General features: G+C 60.7%; 1 protein-coding gene across 2 annotated transcripts; it reads right to left on the bottom strand.

Annotated features, from left to right (window-relative positions):
• Positions 1-9371: 9371 nt before the first annotated feature.
• Positions 9372-18195, bottom strand: ECEL1 (endothelin converting enzyme like 1). Of its 2 annotated transcripts, XM_060151232.1 has the most exons (18): positions 18077-18195; positions 16207-17095; positions 15522-15590; positions 15308-15418; positions 15138-15230; positions 14824-14948; positions 13924-14146; positions 13417-13515; positions 13103-13177; positions 12799-12902; positions 12453-12511; positions 12325-12376; positions 11684-11751; positions 11376-11500; positions 10993-11058; positions 10521-10616; positions 10259-10335; positions 9372-9800 (listed from the first exon to the last, which is right to left on the bottom strand). In XM_060151232.1, the coding sequence occupies exons 2-18, from the start codon at positions 16990-16992 to the stop codon at positions 9701-9703; spliced, it is 2328 nt and encodes a 775-aa protein (XP_060007215.1). In that variant the 5' UTR covers positions 16993-17095; positions 18077-18195; the 3' UTR covers positions 9372-9700. The 2 variants fall into 2 exon arrangements, with proteins under 2 accessions (XP_060007215.1, XP_060007216.1); XM_060151233.1 differs by lacking the exons at positions 10521-10616; positions 18077-18195 and adding an exon at positions 17388-17406.
• Positions 18196-18688: the final 493 nt, after the last annotated feature.

Raw genomic sequence — 18688 nt, 5'->3', positions numbered from 1 at the left:
GCGGCAGGCGCCGGTGAGGCCAGAGGCAGGATCAGAGTTGGAGGGAGTGGGGCAGGTAAAGAAGGTAGAAGCTGAGGGGACAGGAGGGATGGGGGCGGGGTGCAGAGGGGGAGGAGTCTGCACTTTACCCAGAGTGTGGGCTGTGATTGGAAGGCTTTGAGCAGGGGCATAACAGGACCTGACTCTTAGAAAATAGCCTGCTGGCTCCTGAGGGGAGAAGAGGCTGTTCTGTTGCTTTTGTTGTTGTTGCAGGTTGTGAGGCAGAGGTGGGAGCTGGGAAACCAGAGAGGAAGTGCAGACTCGTAACATTTCTGACCTCTGCCTGAGAACATGCCTGAGCACCCTCTCCAGTATGACTACACTCATTGAGTATCTATCCCCAAAGGGAACATTTCAGAGAATTTTATAAAGGTGAGGACAGCCATATTTTCTGATAAATTTTATAAAATTACAAATTTCTTTGTACATTTACAAAGTTGCAAGAAAGCATTTTGCTCTCACTAGAAATGTTAATATGACAGTATGCTCCTCTATTTACTAAAATTTTGATTTAACGCTGTAAAACATCAATTTGAAGGCCAGGCTCTCAGGGCAGTTTACTTCGACTCTGGGTTTTAGTGGCTGTCACGAAGCTGTGGAGCTGAATGGAAGAAGGTGGTTTATGTTTCATAGGTGGGTTCAAAGCCCAAGGAGACTCTACATTTTCAAACTACAGGTTTAAAAACAGATTATTCTGGAATTAGTGATCATGGCTGCACAACTTTGGGTATTCGAAAAAACCGCTGTATTGTACACTTTAAAAGGGTGAATTTTATGGTATGTAAATTAAACCTAAATTACAACCGGTTTCTGTTTCCAAGTTTTTAAAAACTGTGCAGGTACGAGGGGTTTTTATCAGTCAAAGAGTGTTGGACACAAAATCATGCGTCCATGGAAACATTCTCAAGCATCAGTTCTAACATCTTTATCTTGAAGGGGCAGGTGCAGAGAAAGTGTGTTTATTTTTTTCAAGCTTTTTATTGGGTGCTTAAGACTGATAGCTGTTGATAAAAGAAATGTTCACATATTGAGGTCTGGGGAAGTCATTCTGGCTTATACATGAGTTAACTTGAATTTTATGCTTACTAGAACAGCCTGCCTGTGGCGTATCAAACATACATTGTACATCACTTTAATTACTAAGAAAAGGACACATTGACCAGGCATAAAGAACGTCCAAGTTAAAAATTAAATTCCTCCCTTCTTGAGATGCCAGCGTTGGTCCTCTTTCCATGATAAGACTCCCTTCCCAGGTGCCAAGGCCATACTGACGCTCTGTGTGTGCGCTGATCTAGCTGTTTTGAAACCTTGAAGGAATGTATCCCTGACTTGTTTGATGTTCTTTGTTCTGACGGGATGTAAAGCTGTGCTGAAATCCATGCTTCTCTGGAACCGTTTCTCAGAGTAATCTGGAGACTGTCTTCCGGTCCTCAGTTTGGCTCAAATAAAGCTCTTTACAATTCCTATTATGGGTTGTTTATTTTGGTCCCCATGCTTGTCACCTGGAAAAATACCAGCATATTGGTCTTTAAGAAGGAAAGGAAGTTAGGAAGAAAGAGGGCAGGAGGACTGATGACAGCTCTCAATACCTTGCCATAAACATGGCTCGTTCTGTGGGGTTGATCTGGGATGTTTTCATGGTCACACCCAACCTCATCACCAAGTATCTGTCATAAAGCTTCTCCTCTACTCGGACAATCTTGGTTTCTGAAAGGTAACCGCACTGATGGCTCCTGCAGCATTTTATGTGCCCTCAGGTTTTCTAGTTTTTCCCTGCCGTGGTTGACCATGGATGGGCCAGTGAGTGAGTTTTGCAGGTTCTGCTGCCACTGCAGGTTTTATCATCTAATATCCTTTAAAATCAGATCCGTTCGGAGCAGCTGTTCCACCGGGTGCACTTACGTTGTTTCCGCACATGACATTGTTTTTATTAAACAAAGTATGAAATGTTGGAAATATATCTTCCCTGCCATATCTTTCCTCTAGTGGCTCACACAGAAAAAAAAAGTGGTTTGTGTATTTGATTATCGGAATGGAATCCAGCAAATACCTTAAGCTGCGACGTGTAGAAACATCTGTACTTTCAGCCAGCTAACTGTATAGCAAACCTCCCACACTGGGTAATTTGCTCTAACATTTTTTGCTTCAGTCTAGAGCAGTGTTTTCTCTACATCTTCCAAAGGTATTTGCTGGCAAAGAAATGCCTTTCAGTCTGTCGACAGATCATTTTCTGTTCATCGTTTCTGCCATTGTTACTACAGCAGAAAGAATAAATGTTTACCCTGGGGGTAGGTGTTTTTTGTCTTATGCTATCATTGCTTAGGGAAATATCAAAAATCACGTCACTTTAAACATCACTGGGAAAAAACTGCGGGGTTTGTCTTCATGTTCTGAAAGCTTAGCTGCTCACCAGGAGAGTTTCCTGCTGTTATCGACGAAGACCTCAAGGCGCCCAGAGTAGCTTCTCCAGCAATGATGGATGTGAGGGTGCTTCAAACAGTTTGGTTTTTTTTTTTTTTTAACTTTCAAATTTTATATTTATTTCAGCATATAAATACAAGAATGTTTTAATATATTGAAATAAAAAAGAAACCAAGCATATCCCTGACTGGTCACACCTGGCTTACAGCACTGAAGGGTAGCAGGATATGCCATCCCCAAAGAGTTTGGTTTTGTTTCATGTTTTATATTTGGGGCTGACTTCTCGTCAGGTCTGTACCGTGGGTGAGGAGGAGCGTGTGTCAGGAGTGTCACAGCTGCCACTTCTGTGGTTGCTCACCTGCTGTAGATGACGGGTGTTATCTGCAGTTCCTTTACAGGACTTTTTGGTAAGCCACTTGATTGGGAGGGTTCGTTTGTTAAAACCTAGATCATATAATCCATAAATCTACTTAACTAGACACACTCAATTCTACTAGGTCGCAATCCACCGGAAGTGAGCAAATGAGGAGGGGACACTGTGTCAGCCCCCCGCCCCCCTGCAGGGCCCACATTCTCTTCCCCAGGACACCTGAGAACCATGCTGGAGGGTGGGTGCCTGGTCGAAACCGCTGTTGATGAAAAATTAATCAATAGTGATCTAAAGAAGAAATAGAGAATTTTATTTGAGCCAACTGAGGATTACAACCCGGGACAGAGTCTTTCAGAAACCTCTGAGGACTGTTCATACACATTTTTGAGATAAAGGATCGTATGTTAAACTCACACACCGGGGTTTCACACAAAGTTGACCTAAGATACATGATCCAGACGAGCACATACAAAGGGAGCGACAGGTCACCATGACCCCTCACGGGATTGGGAAAGAAATGTAATCTTGTACGGAGTTACATTGCCGGTGTCAGAAAAGATAAAAAACAACACCGATCTTCACGACAGAGCAGGCGTTCGCACCTCTGAGAAGGCCGGCTTCATGTATAATGCAGGTGCACGCTGCACGTTAGGGGGGGCCCAATACGGGCAGGGAGTGTGTTATGCTTAAATTGTCTTCTCCTGCCCCCAAACATAAATTTGATTCCATCAGGATGAAGACAGCAGCATGGAGCTAGACATTAAATAGGAACAGTGCCGACTGCCCAGGGATGTGGCAACGCTGCCAATGAGATAAAGCCTGGGAGACCCCAGCACACACTAGGCCCTCTGGAAGGCCCAGTGTCCCGTCACCCAACCCCCTGAGACTCCGACGGGAGGCCAGGCGTACTTGGGCCCCGGACAGGACTCTTAGGCCAAACTCCCGTGACCACAGGTGCATCACTCCCTGCAGAGTTCAGACTGGGCCCTCGGGGGTGCTCCAGGTTCAGTCCCAGCCAGACCTGCAGCCCCACCCACCCCCAGCTCCTGGAGCCCCTGTGACCCCCTGTCCCATGCTGGGCACCGAGCCCAGCATGGCTCTGGTGGCTACCCAGGATGCTTCACGATGGGTAAAAACAGGCGCGCTGCCTTGAAGCCTCTCGGGAGGCCTCCGATGGGATGCCAGATGTACCCTCCTCCTGACCTTGGGGCTGACATGACCATCTGAGGCTGTTACCCACCCCCTGCTTCCAGAAGCAGGTCTCCCCACCTGGTCAGCATCTGCATGACAGGCTCTTGCCCCTTCGGCGATGCCTCCCCCAGTCCCACCTCCAGTGGCAGGGGGAGGGGCCCGGAGACCTGCAGGAAGCTGTGCGTGTTTTAAATTGCACCCTCTGATCTAAGGTGGCCCCAGGGCCTGCTTGCTCCAGCTGAGCAGAGCTCTAGGGTTCTTCGCTCCGGACACACACACCAAGCCACAGCCCAGGGTCCTCTGACCTGACCCTGCCGCCAGGGATGCCAAGCCTGCACCGCCGTGCTTGGCACTGTGCCTGGGGACCAGTTGTGTGTCCCTGGAGCTGACCCTCAGGAAGAAAACAGCTGCCCCGCTGTCCCAGATGGTGAGGCCGCCGTCCTCCCTCAGTATGGGGGTGTCCAGGTCCCGTGCCCTGTTCTGGCCCTTTCTTTGCTCACCAGACTTGCACGTTCCTCATTATCAGCCAGCAGGGCACCCCCTCCTCTCCCAGCCCGGCCTGGGCTCCTCGGGTGACAGGGAAGTAGCTGCCTGCAGACCTCGCCAGTCAGCAGTGCCCGCGATGCTTTGGTCCCGCAGAAAGGTAAGAGGGTTTTTTATTATCATTTATGCGAAGTAGACAAGGAGAGATGCAGCTTCACAGCACCGTTTGCCAGCAGCTGGGGGGCTCTGAGCTGCCTGAGCCCAGTGAGTCAGCCCGAGCCGCTGCCAGAGGCTCCCAGGTCCCGGCGCAGCTGAGGTCGCGGAGGCAGGTGCCGCCTCTTTCCCCTCTGTCCCGGTGAGCTCCCGCTGGACGGCAGCCTGGCTGGCAGGGGCCCTCGAAGGGCTGGAGCTGAGGGATGAACGGCGCATGCCCTACAGGGGGCACCCCCCACCCTGTGCGGTAAGGCAAGCAGGGCAGGGAGGAGGCCTGGATGGGGCGGGCCTTTGTTTAGGACAGCAGACCACAAGGCAGAGGGCGAACCCAGCCAGAGACACGGGGCAAAATGAGCGACACCCCCACACCGGTGGGAGGGACCATGACCAGTGGAACCTGTGGGACGGCAGCTCAAAGGTGGGCTGTAAACGAGTGAGGGCTGAGAACGCCACCCGGGCCAACAAGGAGCCCCCAGATGAGCCACAAGCCATGTCCCGTGAACAGCACTGGGGACAAAGGCTAGTGTCGGGCCTGGAGGGGAAACCGTCTGCAGGGTCGGGAGCCTGGGGTCCCCTTTGACCTCACGGGGCAGGGATCCCACCAGGACACCAGGGCTGGAGGCCAGCTCACCTGAGGGCTCTGAGGGAAAGGCCAGGCCAGGGTGCAACTAGCTTTCCCCGAAGGCAAGGGGGACTCGGGACGTAGGATCCCAGCCCCTGGCGGTTTGTGAGGCCAGGACGGTGGCTCTGCTCTCCTGCTCGGCCTCAGGGTGAAGCACACACAGTTGAGGTCCCGCTCAGCAACCTACCGTCCAAACTTGGGATCTCCTCCAGGAAAAGGGAGGCTATAGAGCGAGGACTTCTTTGGGGAGGATGGGCTGAGTTTCATATCGTTCTGAAACCTTCAATAATCCTATGAAGGAGTTATAAATAACGTGCCGGAGGCCTGCATTTTTCTGGAAGATGTTCCCAAGGACTGGCTCTCGTGGTCACCTGCTGTGCAGTGACAGATACCCTAGAGGCTGCCTGGCTCCAAGGTGGAAAGGGTCTCAGTTTCTCCAGAAGTCCCCTGGGACCCCTGCAGGCTGGGCTGGTGACAGGTGTCTGTGTCGCCTCGCAAGGGAAGCAGGAAGGGGAAATGCCATTGAAACAAAAATGGATTCTAAGGGGTGGAGGTGGCAGAATTCACATCCATAAGAAACGACCCCTCCTCTCAGTCTCTCCTGGGACGTGGGGTGGAGAGGGGAGGCATGACTGCCAAGGTCCCGCTCAGTGAGTACCACCCAAACTCGAGTCCAAGCTCCTACGCGGGCTGTGGAGACGGGGAGGAAGCTGGGCTCTCATGCTCTGCCGCTGCCCTGTCCTGTCCTGTCTGCTACAGGGTGGCCCAAGGGGCAGCCTCTGGACAGGCCTGGAGCTGGCAGGGGGGACGGGACATTGCTCTTTTTACTAAATCCAGGGAAAGGGGGTTCCTCAAGCCAGTTTAGGGGAGGGGTGAGGTGCCCTGAGGGGAGAGAAAGAGGCAGTGAAAGGGGCCCCCGCAGGAAGCAGACCTGCAGTGCTGTCTCTGACTCCACCTGCCCCCTGGGGAGGGAAGGAGTCAGGGTGCTGCCCAGCATGGGGGGTACGGGGGGTGGGGTGGGAAGGAGGAGGAGCCCAAGCCCCCTGAGAACCCACCCCAGAGGTATTTGCTCATGGACGACCCTGGAGTTCCCAGCATACCTGGAGCGAGGGCTCAAGCCATTTAAAAAGACTGCGTCTAGGGCTCCTCGCAAGCCGGGCTCCCCAGGGCGCTGGGCACCTGGGTCAGCACAGAAGCAGCCACGCGGGGGGCAGGAACTTGAGTCTGGGCCCCACTGAACTGGTTAGAAAGGCTTGCGGGACAGGGCTGCTCGGTGACACCCTGATGGTACTGAGGACTCTGTGGGGCTCTCACTGCGGAGGCAGCAGCTATGCAGTCCTGGGGGCAGAGGAGCTCAAACGCATCCACCACAGGCGGGCCCCCCCTCAGACACACCCCGGGTCTACCGGTGATGCTTCTGGGGTCCAGACAGGGTGAGAGGGAGGATCACTCGCCAGGGTCACCCAGCAGTGACCCCCAGGCTCAAGGCTCCGGCTCAAAGCCGTGGATGGCAGAACCATGAGCCCCGTGCACGAGGGCTCACAGGTGGAAGCTCAGGTGCTGCTGTAAACCATCCCCGAGCTCCTTTCCTTCCCCGCTGTTAAGCGCTTAGTTGAAGAGTGCTTTCTGTCATCCCAATAAGCTCCGCTCAGAGGATGACTGCTGCGCGGTGAGCCACCCCCGGGGATGGATGGAGTCAGCCCTGCAACGACCTGCCCTGAGGCTGCTTCTAGCGTCACTGCGCACCGGAAGGGCCTTCACCACTGCACTCATGACCCCTCACCCAACACAAGGGAAACTGAGTCCACGTGGGCAGCTGTGCTGAGCCGGGTCAAGTCCTCACCTCAGCAGCGTCACAGTCAGCGGACCCGCAGCTCGGCTGCAAGTACAGGGCCTGGGAGACAACGAAATGGCCAGCGTCTACGCTATATGCTCGGTTTCCTAACAGAACCTGTTGGGAGGGGATGCTGGTGTAGTACGGGCAGCCGGAGCTCCAGAGGACCCGGCAACCAAGACGCGCCCAGCAACTGCCACGAGCAGTGTGACCCTGCACAGGGCATGGGACTCCCCTGAGCTCCCTGTCTGTAAGAGGCGCTGCCTCTGTCCTCTGTCCAGCTTCACTGCAGTGAGGATGCTCTCAGGTTCTGTCTGGAAAAGCATTCTGGGAACCAGTGGGTGACACACATGTCGCCACCATGCCCCGCAGGGCCACCCCGTGGCTCTGGGTTCCTTGGCTGTCTGAACTTCGTGGGCCCTAAGGGCCGGGACCCTGTCCTTGGTATGCCCTTGGCTTGCGTTCCCTCTGACCGCTGGTCTCCCTCCGTCCTCCCCAAAGATGCGAGGAGCCCTGCAGCCCCGGGTAGCAGTGACATCACCACCATGAGCCCAGCAGGAATCCATCAGGCGGAGGGGTCTCTGGTGGCCTCACAGCCTGTCATCCGCAACCCTGCCGGAAGGGTGGGTGGTCCCCAGCTGGGACACACGCTGGGCATCAGGCCCCGGGCCAGCAGCTGAGGCCCCCAGGCTTCCCAGCTTCCAGCTCGGGACAGTCTCGAGGCCAGGAACCCCATGTCCTATCCCAGGGGCCCACATGCCCGACCCCACTGGCCCCCTCCGCTGGGCACAGACGGAAGGGGGAGGAACTTGGCCCCAGGGGTACCTGGGCTTCGCTGCACTTCCTGCTGGAGTCTCACACTACAGGTCCCCCAACCCCAAGGCCTCCCCTAGGCTGGCAGGGAGACGGGAGGGATCAGTCTTGGGTGGAGCTGGGCAAAGCAGGGAGCCGGGCCGGGGACCAGAGGGCTGGGCCTGATGATTACGATTCCAGCCAGGATCCCAGGCCAGAGGGAGGGGGTGAGGGTCCGCATGCAGAAAGTCCCCGACCAGAAGGTGGGCGGCAGGTCGAGACAGGGAGCTAGACTGTCTTTCTGCCCTCACTGCCCAAAGGACATGGTATGTATGTGCCCAGCCCAGGGGGAAAGAGGCTTCAGGAGGAAACCAAGGAAGATCCATAAACACAGCACCTCTCGGGCGCCCTGAACACAAGGGCCCTACCGCCCCCCCGACAGGCGGCCCTGAGCAGGGCTCTGCGCCCTGGACTGATTAGCGCAGCCTCTCCCGTGGTGTCCTTCTTCGCTCCTGCCTCTTCTCTGCAGCGCCCCACCCTCCACTGTGGCCCGATCAGTGTGGCAGGAGCGTTTTGTGTCCCCACTCCCTCAGGTTGGTGCGTCCAAGGCTCAGATAACAGGGACTTTTTAAACATCACTCAAGGCTGAGAGGCAGACAGCCATCTGAGCATAAAGACAGGAGCTGGACCGGCAAGAGGTTCACCCCTGCAGCGGGAGATGGGGACAGGCCACACCTACCAGGCACTGCTCAGGGAGTGGCTGATTTCTCTAGGCCACCCCTGAAGTAAGAGAAACAGACTGGAGCAGGTAGGGCCGGCAGCCTCAGCCCTGCAGACGCCTGGGATCCCCTAGTGGGGCTCCTCCCTCCCACTGCCCTCCCGCCCAAGATAGAGCAGCACTCCTCCTCCCCTCCCACCCTGGGCCACACCTGCAGCCCCCCTCGGCACCCTGCCCCCACCACTCCTCCCCTTCTCTCTTCTCTCTGGAGGGGACGCCTTTCTCCAAGAAGCTTAGCAAAGGCCTAGCGCGGGGTGATGACTGGCTAGGGGACACTGCAGAGACTCCTGCAGGGCGGAGGGGGGACCACTCTGCACAGTCAGGAGAAGTTAAGTCCCAGCGTCAGGCTGGGGTGTAGGTCACTGGGCTTGGTGTTCTGGCCCCCATGAGACTGGTCCAGGGGCACCCTCAGGACCGTGCAGGGGCCTCGGCAGGACTCTGGTGGAGGGTGGCGTGGGTGCTTGGTGGGAAAGACAAGAGCTGGGGAGGTGGGACAGAGGCAGCCCAGCCGAGGCCACCAGGAGGGGACGAAAAGGTCTTCTCTAGGGTCTCATTCTGTTAAGCGCCTGAGCCTCCCCCGGGAGTTCATCCAGTCCCACCTGCTCGGGGGCCCCTGAGGAGGCGGAAGCAAGAGGAGAGCAGCTTTATTGACCTGACTTAGCAGCGAGAACACAGCGAAGGCGGGGCCTGTACAATCCAGCCTGGGCGGGGGTCTGGCTCCCAAGAGCCTAGTCTGGGGACCTTAGCATGTCTCCCCCAGGCCCTCCTGGAGCCCAACTTCATCCCTGTTCTGGGGCCCTCCTGAAGTGAGGGACAGTGACTGGGTGCTGGGTCCTGGGGGTGCTGGGGAGGCGGATGGCACCCAGAGTGGACCAGAGCTGGATGCATGCCTGCCCCGGCCGCCAGCGAGAGGCAGTCCATGCAGGGAAGTGGGCGCGTGCAGGTGGGCAGCCAGGCTCACCACACAGAGCACTTGTGGGCAGGGTTCATGGGCGAGTCCTTGGGGCAGTGGAAGGCCCGGCCGAACTCCTCAAACTGGGACACGCTGCCTAGCACCCTGGGGCAGAGGAGACACCCACAGAGTGTGTGGCACAGGCCACCGTACCCCAGCTGTCCCTTCGTGCCCCGACCCGCTCCCAGTGCAGATACAGGAGGGGGCGAGGCCCAGGCAGGCAGGTGGGGGTTCCCACCCCGACCCGCTCCCAGTGCAGACACAGGAGGGGGCGAGGCCCAGGCAGGCAGGTGGGGGTTCCCACCCCGACCCGCTCCCAGCACAGACACAGGAGGGGGCGAGGCCCAGGCAGGCAGGTGGGGGTTCCCACCCCGACCCGCTCCCAGCGCAGACACAGGAGGGGGCGAGGCCCAGGCAGGCAGGTGGGGGTTCCCACCCCGACCCGCTCCCAGCACAGACACAGGAGGGGGCAAGGCCCAGGCAGGCAGGTGGGGGTTCCCACCCCGACCCACTCCCAGCGCAGACACGGGAGGGGGCGAGGCCCAGGCAGGCAGGCGGGGTACCTGTAGTGCTCAGGCGCGTGCTTGTCGGTCAGCACCTGCAGGTAGATGGACTGCGACCGCCGCTTGATGCACCAGTTCTGGGCCAGGACGGGGGCAGCGGGGAGGAGCGGGGACGTGAGGCCGGGCGTCCACTGACGAAGCCCTGCACGCTAGGCCTCGATCCCCCACCAGAACCCACAGGGCTCTCGGAAGGGTGGCTGATGGGAGATGGGCTGGAAGCTGTGCCCCCCTCCCCCCTCCCCTACTGGCCCCGCCCGCACACCTGGGCAAAGGCGATGAAGAAGAGCTGATTGTGCGTGTACTTGAGCCGGTGCAGCGGGTGCTCGGGGCCGTGCTCGCGCACCCACTTCTGATAAGCCTGGGGGCGCAGAGCATGGAGCTGCGGTGCCCACAACAGGGCCACCTGGCACCCTCCACTCAGTCAGGCCCTCACCCGCCCCAGCTCTGCGCACCACCCACCCTGCTGAGCCCCCCAGACCCCTGCCTTCTTCCCTGCCCAGAAGGCTAACCCCAGGCAGGTGCCACCCCCTCCAGGCAGCCCTCTTTGCTCTCCTGGAAGGCGGGGGGCCTAGGAGTCCCGCTTCCAGTGGACCCTGTGCCCAGCACAGCACCTCACCTCCAAGACCAGAGCTCAACAGGATGGGGAGGGAGGGATGACTAGGTCTCTAGCCTAGTCCCCAGTGCCCCCCACCACTCCTCCCTCAGGGATCGAGGGCCAGGCAGGGGCAGCTCACATAGTAGGCGAGCTTGAGGCCGCCCATGTCCGCAATGTTCTCTCCAAGTGTGTGCTTCCCATTCACCTGGCGAGAAGGGAAGAGGTTGGAGGCTGCCCAAGGCCCTCTGGTCTCCTTCGGGCCTTGCCTCTCTGGGCCCTGCCTCCACCCACCTGCCCTTTCCCAGAGGGTTTGGGTAGGACTCCCCCACTTTGTGCCCCACGTGCGTGAGTCTGTGCGAACTCATTCTCTCGCCCAAGTCAGTGTGCACGCAGACCCTGGCGGGTGTGCACGGAGCTCGGCGCTGGGTTTGTTCAGGCACGTGAGCGTGCATGGAGGTGTGCACGCTCCTAGTCTGCGCTGGCCAGGCCTGAGGGGCCCAGGGGGCAACGAGGGGGCCTCACCCGCTGGTTGTAGACGGTGAAGTTGTCGTAGAGGTGGACGATGCACTCGGCCTTGCGCAGGAAGCGGCTGTGGGAGTCCTCTGTCCACCAGTGCAGCAGGTTGCCCGAGCGGTCATACTGGCCCCCTGTGGGCAGCGGGTGGGGGCGGGCCGAGACTGGCCTTCACCGCAGAGCCCGGCTGGGCACCAAGGCCCTCCCCACCCACCAGCCAACAGGCACAGGGGAGCCACGGGGCTTCCATTGGCCCTCACCACCCTGCCCGCCACTGCCTGTCCTCCGCCACCCCTCGGGCCGCCCGCAGGTCTCACCCCAGTCATCGTAGCCATGGGTCAGCTCATGCCCGATGATGGTGCCGATGCCCCCGTAGTTCAGAGACCTGGGCCCGTGGCAGCAGCGTCAGGCCCCAGCCTCGCCCGCCCTCTGAGAGCCCCGCCGAGCTGCTGCCCAGGCCTCAGGAGGCCCTGGCCAGGCCACGAGGTAGCCCAGGGAGGCCAGTGGCTGCACGGTCCCAGAGCGCTTGTGCCTCAGCTTCCTCGTGGGGTACGTAAAAGGGGCCAGTGATACCTGTGCAGCTGCCTTTTAGGAAATAACATCTAACAGAGCAGGGCTGCGGGGAGGAGACAGGGTTGGAGGGAGACAGGAGGGAAACTGAGGCACCCCACGTGGGATTTGGCCTTTTTCCTCATCACTAGGATTGTTCCAGTTTTGCAACACCCAAAAAAGCCTCAAACCAGGTAAGGGGGACTCGGGACATTTAAAAGAATGAAAAAAAAAAACCCTACACCTTTATCTAAATAACCAAAGATGAAGTGGGACTATGGGGACCCAGGGTTGCAGCTGTCATGACTGCGGTGCCCAGCCCGGGCCTGGGGCCATCTGAGCAGTCCCCACCCACCCCGCAGACGCGGCCACGGCCGTAGCTCTGGCTCACGCCAGGTTCCCTACTCACTGCGGAAAGTCAGGGTCGTACAGCGTAGGCTGCAGGATTCCAGCGGGGAACACTGCAGGGAGGCCATGGTCAGCGGGAGACCCTCCCCACCTCCAGACCCTGCCCCTCGTCTGGACACACCCCCTTACCCATCTGGTTTTTGTTGGGTAGATAGTAGGCATTGAGCGCCTGTGGGGGGAGGAGCCACCTGTGGAGGGAGGCTGGGATCAGCTGGGGGGACCCACACTCCCTCCCCTACAACCCTTACCTCCTAGTCTCCTCCTCCTTAAAGGATGCCCTGGTGTCCCAGCCTACAGCTATATCCTGGGTGTCCCCCGGGCTGGTCCCACACCCTGACAGCCCCCACTCGCACCCTGTGCAGGCCTGGTCCTCGCTCCCCACCAGCGTGTCTATGAGGCGTCAACCTCCTGGCGTTGGTAAGGAGCACTGTCCCCATGGCACCCCGGGCCCCCCAGCTGCAGCCCAGGTACCCACGTGGACTTGTCCACCTCCTGCCGGATCTTCTTGACAGAGAGCTGGATGCTGAAACGGATGCTGTTCAAGATGTTCTTGAAGTAGGTCTTCTCGTGGACCTCAAACTGCATGGGGGGTGGGCAGCACTCAGCGGCAGGCCGGGGCAGGGCCAGACCAGCACCCAGGAGGCCCCACGCCCTCCCCGCGTCCGTCAGCTGAGGGCTGTGGCTCCTCTCTGTGGTGGTGGTTGGTCTCCACAGGGGTCTCGGCCACGGGCCTGGAGAAGCCTGAGGGGTCAGGCTGGGTAGGGTAGGGGCAGGCCCACCTCATACTCCTTGTCCACAGCCTCGGGTTTGAGCAGGAAGTCCGGGTAGCCCACCATCACCATCATGTACTGGAGCTGCAGGCGAGAGGGTGGTGAGTGGGCCAGGGCCTCAGGAGGTGGCCTTCCACCCCTCTGAGGGAGAAAGCTCCAGGGCCAGCACAGGGCTGGGGCTCAGGCAAAGGGGAGAGCAGGCTGGGTGATGCCAGCTCCACAAGAGGCGTCTTTGTCTTTTTTGTTATCCCAGCGCTTGGCACACAGTAGGCACTGACTGTGTGATTGTGGAACCAACAAATGGGAAAAGGGTCCCACGTCACCTTGGCCCGAGCGGCTGCCTTGGTCTCAGCATCCATCCAGTCCAGCTCCTCCAGGCGCTGGCCCAAGATGTACTTGATGTCTTCTACCAGCTGCTGTACCTGCAGGGTCAGGGGGCAGGAATCAAGGGTCAACCCAGGAGGCCTTAGCTCTGAGCCCCCAGCACCTGGAGTAAGGGGTACCCCCTAATCATCCAGCACCACTACTTCCTAAGCCCAGGACTTGCTGCTCGGCATTCCTAAGGCCATCCCACTGAGCACGGCAGAGCAGGGAGGGCAGGAGCTTGGTGGGGAGAGGGTCCTGCAGCTGACAAACCAGGTAGGCTTCCTGGAGGAGGAAACCTGGTGAGGAGTAGCCTGGAGGCTCAGAGAGGGCCGAGCCCGGTGCCCTTGGCTGCAGGGGGACGTGCGGGGCTCCCCGTGCTCCTCATGCTTGGACCAAGGCCATGCAAGAACCTCATGCCCATCTCAGGACCCGCACCCCGACCGTCAAGGCCAGGGCAGCCTGACCTTGGCCTTGCTGGCAGCCGAGAAGTGCTCATGTACGAAGAGAGCGCCGAGCGCCATGCCAAAGTGACGGTTGGCCTGGCCCAGGCAGACACGGGCCAGCTCCTGTGGCTTGTCGCTGCCCTCCATCTCCCGTGCCAGCTCGTGCAGGGCCTCTCGGAACGGTGGGGACAGGTGCTCACTCAGGACCACCACCACGCGCCACACCAGGTAGTTGTGTAGGATCCTGAGGGCCAGGTGAAGCAGCTGGGTGTCCCGACAGGCTCACGTGCGCGGGCGCCCCGGCCCCCAGCCCCCAGCCCCCAGCCTAGGGCGGGACCAAGCACCTGCACAGGACTGAGGGTCGTTCCAGGTACTCCCAGCCCCAGTCAGGGAGGAGGGCTGGGCCCACACGCAGCAGACCCACCTCTGCCACCAGGCAGAGCACCTGAGGCTAATGCGGCACGGGCCAGCACTGGTTTCTGACTGGCTGTGGGGTGGGAGAATGGCCACTTGGGGTGACTGCCTGCCTCAGAACTGGCCTCGAGAGGCCTCAGGTCCTTCCCGAGCGGGGCAGAGACCAGGGGGGCTTTCCTCAAGGTGGCCCTGGGGGAGCAGAGTTGCGGCCACCATTTCCCCTTCTGACTTCAGACTCACTCAAGCCTCGCCATCCCCACATGAGGAAACCGCAGCCCGGGAAGCTCACAGCTCTGCCCAGGGTCCCACAGAGTAGGTGGGACAGCCAGGTCTGAACCTGGGGTCTGGACTCCTTTTCCGGTGCTCCTCGCCTGCCTCCCCAGAGTGGGTGGGTACCGGACAGAGGTGGAGGCAGAAATTCAAAGCTTCCAAGCAGATAGGTCTGGGATGCGGGGGAGGGGGGGCCGGGGGGCAGGCGGGTAGCAGGCGGGTAACGGGCAGCTGTACCTGCGGGGTGTGGAGCGGATGAGCTGGGACACCTGCTGCATATAGTCTGTAGCCAGAAGCACCAGCTCTTCATCCTCTGAGAAGTCCTCCTGGAAGATCTGGTCCAGTAGCCACTTCCACCGCAGCTGTGGGACCACGGATGGGGACAGTGGGGTGGGGTGGCAGGGACCACAGAAGACAGGGAGGGGGTCAGGTAGGGGCAACAAGAGGACACGTGAGTCCATGGCCATGGAGGCCTTGCTCGTCCCTGGGGAGGGGACAGCCCAAGAGTCCCAAGATCAGCGCCTCCCCCACCAGGTCTGGGTCACACTCACGTGGGGGGTGATCTTCTGCAGCTGCCCCAGTGTCACCTTGTTGTATATGGAGCTAACATCTCGCCGGAGGTCATCATACTCTGACACTGTGATCTGGGGATGGACGGCAGAGCTGACCAAGCCCCGCCCAGTACTCGCCGCCCCCAGCACACAGCAGTCGCCCTCCTCACGTTGGCCAGCTGCTGCTCCAGCTGCAGGATCTCCTGGGCCTTCTGCTCTACGGCCTCGGCACCCAAGAGGCTGAGCAGGCGCTCCATGAACACCCGGTAAGCTGCCAGGATCTGCACCAGGAGGGGCACGGCAAGGATGCAGTCGGTGCCAGGCCCTGGTCCAGGCCGCCCGGAGTCCCAGGCCTTCCCTGAACCCCACCGCACGCGCCCACACCTTCTCACTCTCCTCATCCTGAGCTAAGTACAGGGTCCTCTCTGGCAGGGTGAGCCCATCCTGGTCAATCTGTGGAGAGAGACGGGGGACAGAGATCAACTCTCCCGGCTCCTGCAAACAGACTCAATTCCCATTCAAAAGGGAAACTGAGGACACGCCAGGCATCCACTGTCACCAGCCCGGGGAGCATAAAGACAGTAACCCCTCCCTCATTCCAGAGAAGCCGGTCTAAGCCCACACACCTGACCGGCCTAACCTGGGGACAGAGGGGGGCGCCCCCCCTCCCCGCCTTTCCTCCTGTAACCCTGTCCTCTCCCTACCTGTGAGGGGCGCACTGACACTTGGTCCCCCGCCTCGCAGGCATTCCAGCCCGCCCCAGCCCCACAGGCCTGTCACCACAGCCCATCAGTACACCCCTCCCTCAGAGCTCTCACCGCTGCCAGAGGGCTGGGAAATTGCGGCTCCCGCGGCTCTGCTAAACACCGCAATTACTCGAGGGAAATTACTTGCGCCCTCCTCCCGCGCTCTGCCGGTGCGCGCTCCCTTCCGTTCCTCTACCCTCCCCTCCCCTTCCGCACCCGTCTTCTGGGCGCATAGGGAGTGTGGGGCAGGCCTGCCAGGCCGCGGGACCCCTAGTTCCTAGCCGCTTGTGGGGTGCCCGGTGCGGGAGGGGGGGCGCACTCACACGGATGACGTAGCGCGAGGAGTTCCTGTCGTCCAGACTGACGGTGAGCGAGAAGAGCGCGGCGGCGCTGTACACGCCCTGAGCCTTGTACAGCAACCGGTTGAGGTCCCAGGGCGCCGCCGCCCCCGGGCGCTCCGCTGCGCCACCCAGGTCCCAGCCCCCGCAGTCCTCGATGACCTCGAGCATGGGCCGCGGGCCGAGCCGTTCGATTTCACGCATGTCCAGGCAGGAGCGGAAGAAAGCGCGCACCTTGCGCTGGGCTGCGCCGCCGGGGCCGCCCCCGGACCGCGCCAGCAAGCGCCGCAGGCGCTCCTCGTTCTGCTCGCCGATGGCCGCGATGGTGCCGTAGGTGAGCTTGTCGTCCGGGATGGCGTGGCGCCTCAGCCAGCCGCCGCACGCGAAGGAGTAGAAGTCCTGGCACGGGTCTATGCTGGCGTCCAGGTTGGAGGCCAAGAAGCGGGCGGCGCGCGCAAAGGCCTTTCGCTCCGGGCAGCCCTCGGAGCAGGTGGCGCCTCCCGCCGCTCCCGGGCCCAGGTACTTGAGAGCCAGCATGGCGGCCAGGATGGCACAGAGGCCCGCGGCGAACACCAGCCCCGACAGCAGGCACACCTCGCGCCGGTTCCAGCGCGGCAGCCCGGCCCGGGCCCCGGGGGCGCTGCGCCCCGCACTCAGCGGGAAGCCGGGGGGCAGCGAAGTTCCCCGCGCGCCTCCCCCACCGCACCGGCTCACGTACTTGACCTCCTGGAACTCGTCGTAGTGTGCTGTCATCGAATACGGGGCCTCCATGGCGCCGCGGGCACCACCGCGCAGCCCTTGGCGATCTCAGCTACAGGATGCTCCCGGCCGCCAGGCTCCTAGCGGGCCGGCGCATGGTCCCCCCGGGCCGCAGCTGCGGGAGAGGTAGATACAGGCTCAGAAGGGTACTGGGGCTCTACGGGGTCCATGAGCACGACGAGGAAGGGCACAGGCCTAGGTCCAAAGGCTGGAGGCCACCCCGAGTCCCCAACAACGAGTGGGCCTGGGGCCTGGCCTCCCTGCGCCACTCGGAGAATGAAGGAAGGGGACCGCTCAGAGTGGCCACCATCTACCACACTGCACAGTGGGGTCCTTTAACCTCCCCTCTCTCCGCATACATATGCCCGCCGCAGGTTTGGGAGGCCCGTAATAAAGCAGGGGAGCACCGAGCATGGGGCCTGGCACGTAGCAGGCCTTCAATGAAAGGCTGTTTCTCTTCTCTTTGCATTTCTTGTTCCGGACCTCCTACAGCCAAGGCCAGGTGGGGGGAGGGGAAAAGCGGAGGCAGGGGAAAGGAGGTGCGGTCAGTGCCGTTTCTATGCAGACCCTGAAGCCACCTTCAGCTTTCCGCACGGGAACTAGACGCTCAAGAAAGCGACTAAAGAACCAAACTTCGTCCTCGCGGATGTCCGCAGAGCCATCCCCAGCCCTGTCTTCTCGATTCAATGGCCAGAACGCCCACCAGTCCCGTTCCCAAGCGGCCCGCGCCGGCGCGCCATCCCGCCCAGGATCAGGGAGAAAGCCCCGACGGCCCTAAAGGACCCGGAACCGGTTTCGTCCCCCCGTCCTCGCCCTGGGCCACTCCCGGCTTCAACAGGTTCTCCCCGGAACCCAAACTTGGGCGAAGTTTCATCCCCGGCGCAGAGCGAGCTGGCCCCGCGCGCCCCGAGCCCTGGGTGCGGAGCCTCCCGCGCCGCGCAGTCCGCGGAGCCAGAGAACCAAGCCCGGGAGTCGCAGCCGCAGCCTGAGCCGGAGCTGCGAGGACGCAGACAAAGCCTGGAGGCTAGGCGCGGCGGTGGCGGCGGAGGTGGTGGTTGATGTGGCCGCGGCGGCCGCGGGCTCGGGTGCCACTTACCCGGCAGGTGCGCGCCCGGGCGGAGCGGGAACAGAGCGGATCGAGCCCGAGCCGGGGCCGGGGCCGGAGCCGGAGCCGGGGGCAGAGCTGGGCGGGTGGCCGCTCTCTCCGTGCGCCCGCCGCCGCCTCTGCTGCCGTGCCTCGCTGCGCCGCCCGCCGGCCCCGAGGGAGGGGGCGCGCGGGCGGCTCCACCCTCCTCCGCCCGCCCCCCAGCTCTCCCTCCTTCTTTCTGCCTCCATCCCGGCTACCTGTCAGCTCTGTGGCAGCTCGGGGGCGGGGAAGGAGGCTTCGGGAACACGCTCCCAAGGGTCTAGCACAGGCCCTGGGCTCCGGGATTCCAGCCCCGAGAGGAGTGAGGGCCTCAGGTCCCCTCCGTTCCGGTGCTCCCACTCAGGGATGCCTACCAGCCCGCCGGAAAGAGGCTCAAGCTGAAAATAAAGAAGCTGGTGGACCATCCCAGCCCACAGGACGGGAGCACCGTGCAGGGAGGACGCGCTGAAAGGCTGTGGGGTGCGCTGAAATCGCGCCTGTACCGCCTGGCACAGCGCCTGGACCAGAGGGGTTTCAGTAAGGGGCTTTCCGGGTCCTCCCCTTTAGCTCCTGCCCATGCTC

The sequence above is a fragment of the Lagenorhynchus albirostris genome, chromosome 6 (genome assembly GCF_949774975.1).
Source record: "Lagenorhynchus albirostris chromosome 6, mLagAlb1.1, whole genome shotgun sequence".
NCBI lineage: Eukaryota > Metazoa > Chordata > Mammalia > Artiodactyla > Delphinidae > Lagenorhynchus > Lagenorhynchus albirostris.
This window is presented reverse-complemented; position numbering and strand designations above follow the sequence as displayed.